Raw genomic sequence first — 10,503 nt, forward strand, 5'->3', positions numbered from 1 at the left:
TTTACGCATTACATACACTCATATATACATGTACTTTTCATTTTTTAATGTGCTTTGTGTTTTATGATCTTTATTTAATTTTAACATAATTATTCTTGATTTATGACTTTTCGAAATTTTAGGTAATAAAAGTTTGTTTCCTTAAAATCTAATATATAATATTAGATTCAAATTCTGATACTAAATTTTGATGTTACAAACAAGAAAAATTTATATGAATCTTTTTTTCTCGCATAATACGTTAAAACCAGTCAATTTTTTAATTATTTTGCACTTTTAATGGAATTAAATTGAAAAAATATATTTTTTTATCTTTTTTCTGTTTGTGTATTAATAAATAGCTAGTAAATTTTAATCGATATAAAATTTATTTTCATTGGAAATATACGATATTTGTAAATAAGCTGTGCATAAGGTGTGCAGAATGATAAAAGAAAAAGTTTTTGCTACACTCAATCAGTTCATATTATCGAATATGCATGAAAAATGTAATCAATTTTGACGTATATATTTCACATATATAAAAAAAATAATTCCAGCAATAAAACTCTTGATTTAATATGGCTAAAATAAGTAATAAATGGAAATGTTTAAAATAAGTTTAAGGAACGTTTAAAAGATATCTAATGCGTTAATATTTAATAGAGAAATATATATTATTAATTTACTATGTATAAAAGCCATCTATTTAATTAATACTTTAAAAGTGATACAAACTGTTAGAAAACATTTGATAAAAAGTTATATAACAATTTCTCAAAGTTTCACACAGCTTTCTTTTTTTTCTTGTCAGTTATTAATAATCGATAGAAATACATAACTAATTGTCATGCTTCTATCTATTTCATTTTCTTATTCATATTTTATCATAAAGATAAAGACAAGGTATGTGTATGGACACATGTAATATTTAATAAATCTTATTTATTCAATCTCTCTGCATTAAATAGTATTGCGATGAATATTATATGTGGAAGGAACATTTAATGTACATGAAAGCGCAATAATTATGATCGCACATTAATTTAAATATCCAAAATCACTTGTCTCATGATCATAGCACGTAATATAAGCTACTGTATTTCTGACAATACTGTATTTCTACAGTCAGAAAGTATAAAAGTAATTATTTCAAATTTACTATTTTTTCATACTGAACAATTAAGGATTTTTTAAGGAATACGTATCATAGAATTAAATATCTTTTATGCATATATTTCTAAATGTCAAAGTAAATTCCGGCATATCTCAAGCTCTTATAACATCTAAACGAAATATGATATGGAAATAAATGAAATTTTACAGAGTTAGTTTTTGCTCAATTGCGCATATCATTGTTTTATATTTCAAGTAGAACTTCTCGCGCATTGTGTCTCACATATGATCTTTATATACTATTCAAATGTTGTTAATACTAGTTCCATACTCAAAATGTAAAACATTGCAAAAAATTTTTGCTCTACAATTACTAAAATTTCATTGATACGTTTACACATATGTTCCATTAATTAAATTTTCTTCAATATGTATTTAATATAATAAGTGTGTAACAGAAAACACACGTTCTTTCAGTTTATGTTTATGCATTTTCTACGTATAATCATTGCTACAGAATCATATATCGCATTATTAAATAATGGGTTATTAAAATTAATCTCTAAATTTATATTCCACTAAATTGTTTAGTAACTGAATTTATGAGCGTCAAATTTTGAGTTTTTATTTAAAATTCTCATCTAAAATTTCGCGCAAAAATATATTTTGATATCGTAGATTAATATCGTAATTAATCATCACTTTTCATTATATTTCTAATTTCAAACGTTGTTTTAAACTAGCCAGTATAAACTAATATGGATAAAAAATATTCCTATCAATAATAAAAGATTTTATAATTAGTAGCGTTTAAAGAGTACATTCATGCAAAAATGTATACTTTCTATATTCCATTAAGAATATTCCCAAGTTGAATAATTCGTCAATAACGAATTTAATTACCCACATTATTCCATATTGATGTATATGTATTATATATATATATATATATATATATATATATATATATATATATGTGTGTGTGTGTGTATATTTACAGTTTGTTATATATAGTTTTATAAAAAAAAAATGCAATAACAAATATAAAAGCAGTTTTATATATCGACAAAATATCTAACGATATATTCTGTTAAATAACATCACAATATTTTGGAAATTGAAAAAAAGAGGAATATTTATTAATTAAGATGCTTATATATGTTTCCACACTTGAATGAACTTATATTTTGTATCTTAGATGCAGCTTTTAATGCACTAGTGCAAGATAATCAAGCATTTAAATTCGTTATAAAATATACATTGCATGCATGAATGTTTTGTATATAACTGATGAAACTGTCATTTTATACAAGAAGCTTTGGATACACGCATTACAGCAACATCAATGTTGCTTTAGAAGGGACGGATGTCTTATTTTAATTTCTTTAATTTTTAATATATATATATATATATATATATATATATATATATATATATATAGAGAGAGAGAGAGAGAGAGAGAGAGAGAGAGAGAGAAAGTCCCTGATTTGTTCTTGCAGCTGTATTAGATTCTAACATCAAATGTGGAATCATACCATATGATATGAAATCATATCATATACTGCAATATTTTATATAGAAATAATTTACTCTTGCAATATAGTTGTAATAAATTAGCTTTTTCACATGCTATTGTTTGTATTCGATAAAATAAGTTTGTGGAATATGCCGGATTCTTTCTTTGATTAAAAAAAAATAAATTAAAATTCCTATATCCTCACTGCAGTTATATTGGATTATGAAGAAATCATATGTTCATAATTCAATATGGTTATAATGAGGACATACAAGTTTTAATAGGTAGATGTAAATCTTAATTTTAATCTTAATTAATCATGAGATACTTATTTTCATTAGAAACATAGATTACATATAGACTAGATTACACAGCCATTTATTAATCCTCACATGATGGATACATGTTTTTGCTGAATGCCAAAGGATAAATCGTCATTTTAGCCTTTTCCTTCGTTGCCCCTTTCTAATTGCCTAAAAAATATAATTTATAAATGCCAAGGAGAGATAAAACTAGCGAATGTTTAAATAGTTCATATTCAGCAGTAAATAAATCCGGTGCATCCAAATAAATCCAGTATTTATTAGACAGAGGAAAGCTATAAGAAAAGTCTTCAATGTATTTTATTGTTTTTATCGAATACCATTAGGAGTATACAAAAAGAAACTAATTTATTTCAATGAATAGTGCAAGAAAAGATTCTCGTATAATCTTCCGCTGTAGATATCATAATAATTCAATAGTAACACTACTAATAATTTCCGAAGTCTTACAAATTAACGGTATCCTCCAAGATGCGATAGTATGGTGGGCCGTATCAATGAAGTGTCTTCTCGATAAAATACTATCGAAGAAAAAAGGACTTAGGCACGATAAATCGCATGTTGTCGAAGTTGCAAGAAACAATGACTTTTTTGTTTCTTATTCGACGCTGTCTACAACTGCATTGTCATCTAGAGTGTGAAGCCAATTGAAGATCATCATGTTCCTTTCGTACTTGGACAACTGATTTCCACGTTCTCTTTCAACATCCCGGACTGTCAATGCGTGATTTCGCTCCTTTCGCCCTATCAAAGAAGTATTAGGAATCCGCGCGGCTGTTCCGGGCACCAGTAAAGTAGTTCCATGAGAAGTTTGCGCCGCGGTAGCCGCTGCTTCTAATTGATCTAAATTAAATTCACTCTGCGAGAGACGTTCCAAAGCGCGATATGTGGTAAGTAATCTAAAATAATGCAAATAAAGCATCATTAATATATTATATTAAAATAAAGATGTAACAGCATAATTTTAAGAAACGCATTTCCAGTTATATTTATATCATTCAAATAAGTCAAATATACATGAAACCTCATAATAACAAATCTCGAAATGTAGCACGCAAAAACATTTCTATATATGCTAAGCTAAATTAGGTAAATATAAGATGCAGCGTGAATAGAAGTGCTCGATACAATCGCACAATATGCGCATTTGTGAGCGCTATTGGGTGCTTTTCATTTAGCGACACAAGTCGACATTCTTTTTTCAGTGAATAGCAAAAATAGAATGACACTTGGTGTCGACTTGTGTCGCTAAATGGAAAGCACCCATTGACATCTGACATCTGAATATATTATCTGAACACATTCAGATGTCAATGAGCGTATTAATAGGCTGATGGCAGAGAATGAGACGTAAGCACTTACATCTATCGCAGTCGTGGACGTAAAGTAAGACAAAGGAAAACGTATACGTAAATTGCATAAATATACGTTTTTCTCTGCCTTACTTTACGTCCATGACTACGACAGGCATAAGCGCTTCATCTCGTTTTCCGTCGTCAATCTTTTAATGTTATATTAAGTCCTTTCCCAGCGATGTGCGATTAGAAAGTAATGTATAAATGAGATCACAGACGATTCCTTGAATTTCATGATTTTGAAAGTAAAGTGAGAAATAAATTCACTTGTTACAACCCTGAACCGCGCGCTATTGAGAAGTTCCAAAATGTAATTTAATTAAAGAAACAGATAAGTTAATATAGTTTATCATAAATATAAAAGAATTAAAAAATTGTTAATAAATTTTAATTTTGCGTACTTGATAGAAAGCTCGCATGTATAAACATTTTATTTCCAAAAAATATAAATAAAAAGGTATACATATTTTGAACATAATAAAAGGAGAAGAAACAATATTATCAGTTACTAACCTTCGTCGTATATAATTTTGTCGGACTTTCTTATTGACGGACCTAACTAGATCCGCTCCTGTAAAGGGCACAGGTGGTGGCGGCGGTGCCGATGGTTGCGGCGGCAATTGCGATACCGATTGAGCGTTCGAGGAAGATTGTTGTTGCGCCTGTTGCGGTTGCGATAATTGCTGTTGCTGTTCTTGCGCAGCTCCACCATGTGGACTAGGAAGCTGAGATGTACTTGCTACAGGTTCACCTACAGCGACCCAAGTGCTGCAAGATCTTGAAGCATGATCAAGTCTAGCATGCTCCAGCAATAGCGTATTGCGCTGGACGGTGTCAAGAGCCAGAGCAGATACTGCCGTTCGAAGATTACCGGCTCCGGCGGCGTCTGGACTCGGAAGCTGCGATACATCGCTCGTGCTGAAGCTCTTGCGCAATCCCAATGCTGATGAAAGAACTCCACAACTACGTATTAGCTCGTTTTCTTCTTCGAACCAAAGAATTTCAGGAATATCCGCTGGTCTATCAGGATGCACATAGTTGAATAAACATGGAATAATCTCTTTCTGTGCGATAATAAAAGTATAATATAAAATAACACGTAAACATAGTACGAACCTGTTACCCTGAATCTGTCGAGAGTCCGGTTTCGGAGAGGGTCCTCGTGCGGCAAGCTGCGCGTCACTATAGGATTTAAAAGTGACCAATCTATTGGCACCGCGCAAATCGCTTGCGATTGACGAAACGCTGAAGAGTGACAAGTCAGTAGTAACGCTCTCATGACTCGGCGAGCGCAGCATTCGTGAAGTAACTTGCAAGGCTGAACATTGCGTAGTCATTAGACTATCGCTACCACTGCCGCTGCCGCCGCCACCGCCACCACTTCCTCCTCCTCCTCCTCCTCCTCCTTTTCCACTGCCACCGCTACTGCTACAGCATTGCGCGCACATAACTGTGGGTATTGGCGAAGCTGACTTTATTTCACTCTCGGACATTTCGTGCATTCGCTTCCCCGTTTCTATTTATTTCCGTTTCCGTTATGTGCGCTTCGATTATTCTAATTTCTTCCAATGCAGAATAGGTTACACTGACGAATTTGGGTCATGCTGAGCATCCAACGTTTCTTCTCCGTTTTCAGTGCAACTATTATACATGATATATATGATATTTTAGAAATAGAAGGATTAATCGAGATAAATGAAATTAATTCTTAAATGAGAAAAAGCTTTTCAAAGAAGTTTAACTTAAGATTTTTGTTTTATTGTGTTCTCAATATTTGATTATATAACGTCACAAGAAAGAAGTATTACAAATATTTTGTGATGTATTATACGAATAAATCAGTTTTTCACATATGTAAAAGAATAGATAGGTAAAATATAAATTTTAATTTTCATCAATAAATAATCATATTTCATTCAAGGATATCTTAAATTATCTATTTAATCTTATGATAATTGTGCTTAAAAGTTATAATTATTAATTTACGAAACGAAAAAGATATTGTAGCCTATGTCGCAAACTTATTCCATCAATCATAAATAACAAAAGGTGTGCTATCAAATTTATTTCGATATTCATTTAAAAAAATATGATATTGCTTCTTTCACACACGTTATTCACATGCAATATAATAAAGTATCAAAGTAAAACATATAATTCTTGTGAGAGACAATATATTTTGTGTAATTTTCTATTTTCCAAATATATATCTAATAGAGAAATAATTATGTTAAGTATAATTTATTGAGAAGGAAAGTGCATATGTAAAAATGAATGATACACAAAACTAAATATTAAAATATTAGACTTTATCAATTTCAATGATTTTAAAATATATTATAGAGGGAAGATAATTGTGAATATCTTTTAAATATCTCTACATGTCATTTACTTCTAGTATAGTTCTTTTGGAGAGAGAGAAAGAGAGAAAATTTAAATATCAAAATCCGTACTGCTCTGTGCTTCAGAAACAAGATATAAAAACAAGATATCATATTTTTATTTTATTTTCTGCACTAGATGATATGGACTTTACTTTGTAAAATTGTATTGTGTAAAAACTTATATAACTTATATAAAATTACATTTGTAAATTTCGTTTTACATCCGCAACAGCGATGTAAGAAGAATTTCATTTTATATGGACAATTGAAAATATATATGCAAAACTGTACATTTTTACTCGTACAACTCTAACAATAATTTTCAAGCATAATCCATTTTTTAAAAATACACTTTCAAAAAGGAATTAAGTAACTATATGTGTATTATATAAACTTATATATAAACTTTAAAGAATAATGCCAAAATATTTTGTTTTTAAGCTTAATTCATTAACTAAAATTTAAAATAAAAACGTACACATATATTTTTTTCTATATACAGCTTTCTGTCAGATTACAATAATAATATTGTTTTAAACTTTTGAGAGCAAGTAGATTTTTTATTAAAGGAATTTAAATTGAGATCACAAATCGATCTCTAAAAAATTGATATGTATGTTGTGTGTGTGTGTGTGTGTGTGTGCGTGTGCGTGTGCGTGTGTGTGCGTGTGTGTGTGTGTGTGTGTGTGTGCGTGTGTGTGTGCGCGCGCGCGTGCGTGTGCGTGCGTGTGCGTGCGTGTGTGTGTGCGCGTGCGTGCGCGCGCGCGCGCACGTGCATTAAAAAGCACACAAACAATAAAAATATGAAAAACTACAATAAATTATCATATTATACAAATTAAGTAAATTAAAAGTTATAAAAGTTATAAAAATACAGTTTTTATTTATTTTAACAGATTAATGTGCTTTGCAAATATTCTTTCTATTCTTTAAAATTAAAATATTTAACACGGAAAATTTAATATGAAAAATTGTTTATGCAAGACACATTGTTTATGCAAGACACATTTAAAATAGAAAGTAACGTAACAAATATAATTGAAAAATCAGATAATCACATATTCTTTAAATTAACTTCAGATTATATCAATGTATAAAACAGAGAATATATATATATATATATATATATATATATATATATATATATATTAGTCTACGAACATTCTAATCTAATCTTTTTAATTGTGCCGTGAGAAAAACAATATAAATAAAAACAAAAATAAAATCTTTTAAAATCTACTATGTAGAAAAAGTAATATTATGAAAAAAGCATTCACCATTAAATCAAAAGAAAAAAGCTTTCAAGAACTCGATAGAAATTTATCTTTTAAACAAGCAATAATAAATACACAGACAGCTTTTAATGATTAAACTGACTGAGAAGATATAAGTCAGTTCTGATAAAATGCAATATTTAATTGCTAAAAAATGGAGGTAAAAAATGATCAGTTTAATATGTCATGTTGATTTTGTTACCTTTGTTCTGTTATGGAATTAAAATTTAAATAGTAATTATTAAAATTGAATTATAATTATTAAAATATCAATATTCAATAATTTAGGAAATTGCAACAGATAATGATCTTGAAAATTTTTTCCTTTCTTTTAAGTTGTGAAATAGACTAATTCGTATAATAATGAAATATTATTGTAATCGGTATACAGACAATATGGATATGACTATGTAATCGAGAATTATGTATTCTCTGAAATCAAGGTTCAACTTTTCCTGAGATTGGCGTTTGCGCATCTCCTTCTTATATTTCAATCATTTTTTACTTTTTCAATCATTTAGTGTGTCACGCGTGACACGCAATTGAAATTGAATAAAATATCGCAAAATATTTTCTCTAATGTTAAATTAAGGATGTTCTGAAAATTAATATTCTTGAAAAAGTATTATGTAAAGAAAAATTATATGAAAAACAAGAATTATATTTAAAGCAAATATGAATAATAAAAGATATTCGGTATTCTTTGCGTTTTTTTAAATTTGCGAAAAAAATATCACATATTTAATAAAATATACAAATTACTAAAATCTTTTTACATTTTGACACAAAATTAAAAATGGAATTATTTAAATCTGATCCAGTATTCAAATGGATCTCTTTTTTTTCTTTTTTCTTAATACATTTTTATTAAATTATGTGAAGGGTGTTGGAAGTTTTTATATTTGTCTCTTTCCAATTTTTTTCGATTTTTTAATGATAGCTATATTAACTTCCACTTCATAATTAAATTTTATGATAACAATTAGTTGTCATTTGTTATCATTAATAAAAATATGCAAGTAATTATGCTTGCTTCCGTAATGATTTTTGTAAACATAACAATTAGAAATTAACTGGTGATAATCGCAATTAAAGTGTTACATTTAATTAAACCGGACTAACATGCATGACAATACATGCATTCAGTCAATTTATATTAACTGCGTCAGAAAGGTGCTTTTTTAAATTCTTTCTTATCGTAATATTATGAATATTGTCGCAAAATTATCGCCGCTGGCAGAAGATTCCGAGGTCATGTATGAAGCTGGAGCAGTTCTATAAATACGCACAAATATTTTAATATCACTTTCGCACCTAGTATATCTCGCATTGTCAGCCACATGATGACGCGTTTCGTCGTGCCAAAAATGCCGTTGCTACGAACGGCGTGTTCAACAACTGTTTACGTGGCCAATAGAGTCGAGGAAGATTCCTCGCTCGGAACGAAAGAAATACACTGGCAGAAGCACGTGAAAAGGAACAACACTGATAACACCGTCCTTATATTCGGTCGAAGGTAGACTACGACGGGACGATGCAATTGTTTCGCCTGGGCACTATGGTCGTTGATCGTAGCTCAGACTTGCTCACTGCACAGGCGTCGCTATCGATCGATAGCTTACTCTTCTCGAGTCTCGGAGTTTTGCCGCGCCCCAAACGACTTGGGGACATTTCTTTCATAAGCTATTAACGATTTACTACGTCCTTTTCTAATTTCTTATCAATAGTATTGGATGTAAATACGGACTTATATGTTTAGGCCTACGAATTTTTTGAATCGCTTGATTTGGCTGGCCACTTATGTAAAATCAATCTTCATTTTTTCTTTAATATGTATATACTTCTCTTTTGATATATACATACAGGAATGCTTTGACACATAAATTTAGGCGTAGGACTAAATACAAGGCATGTATGAGAGAAAATATATTTTCAATTAAATACATAAATTCATGTATTAAAATATTTCTATTCCAGTATGTATACAATTTATTTTTTACTTTATAGTGTTAACATCTAGTAACGTTTATTTAAAGAATGCTGATTAATATTAAAAAAAGAAATATTTTGTAGAAAAAATAGTCTATAATTACATCTGGAATGTGTTCACGCATACACGTGCGCACGCACGCACGCACGCAGGCACGCATGCATACGTTCAATTATAGAATTTATATTATATTTATTGTTATATTTATAACTAGAATTTTATAAAACACTATATTAGTAACTCTGGTTTTTCGTAACATTGTGTAAAGTGGACTAAGAAAAAGGTTTACAAATTTTTTTATCAATAATTCTAAATAAAATAAAAGATAATAGACTTTTTAAATAATTACTTTATTTAGATTCTTGGAATTCTTGGAAATTATGTATGCAATATATTGCTACACATAAACTACGCAATTGTGAACATGTTATTATAGAAGTGGTCGAATCTTCAAGCACAATTTATTTTTGAATATTCTTCATTAAGCGTGCAATTTATATATGGTCAAATTTTGACATATGTACCATATATCTGTCACTGAATCATACTCCTTAAATGCTGCAATT

The 10,503-nt window shown here is 29.4% G+C and overlaps 1 protein-coding gene across 2 annotated transcripts; it reads right to left on the reverse strand.

The window, feature by feature from the left end:
• Positions 1 to 2,973: 2,973 nt before the first annotated feature.
• LOC105254053 (glycine, alanine and asparagine-rich protein) lies at positions 2,974 to 9,544 on the reverse strand. Of its 2 annotated transcripts, XR_002192680.2 has the most exons (5): positions 9,262 to 9,544; positions 5,406 to 5,930; positions 4,803 to 5,309; positions 3,385 to 3,833; positions 2,974 to 3,084 (listed from the first exon to the last, which is right to left on the reverse strand). XR_002192680.2 is itself a non-coding variant. In XM_011262526.3 (4 exons), the coding sequence occupies exons 2-4, from the start codon at positions 5,789 to 5,791 to the stop codon at positions 3,533 to 3,535; spliced, it is 1,194 nt and encodes a 397-aa protein (XP_011260828.1). In that variant the 5' UTR covers positions 5,792 to 5,930; positions 9,262 to 9,544; the 3' UTR covers positions 3,174 to 3,532. The 2 variants fall into 2 exon arrangements, 1 of the variants encoding a protein (XP_011260828.1); XM_011262526.3 differs by lacking the exon at positions 2,974 to 3,084 and having other exon boundaries at positions 3,174 to 3,833.
• Between the last annotated feature and the right edge of the window lie 959 nt (positions 9,545 to 10,503).

This window comes from Camponotus floridanus, unplaced genomic scaffold (assembly GCF_003227725.1).
Source record: "Camponotus floridanus strain SB8 unplaced genomic scaffold, Cflo_v7.5 scaffold5, whole genome shotgun sequence".
In the NCBI taxonomy this organism is placed as follows: domain Eukaryota; kingdom Metazoa; phylum Arthropoda; class Insecta; order Hymenoptera; family Formicidae; genus Camponotus; species Camponotus floridanus.

Excerpts from the sequence above, each read along its gene's own strand:
- LOC105254053 (XM_011262526.3), bottom strand. The coding sequence starts at position 5,791 with ATGCACGAAATGTCCGAGAGTGAAATAAAGTCAGCTTCGCCAATACCC. Across the intron at positions 5,310-5,405 it reads CGACAGATTCAGGGTAACAG|ACCAGCGGATATTCCTGAAA; the intron begins GTTCGTACTATG and ends GCATCCTGATAG. Across the intron at positions 3,834-4,802 it reads CAAAATTATATACGACGAAG|ATTACTTACCACATATCGCG; the intron begins GTTAGTAACTGA and ends GCATTATTTTAG.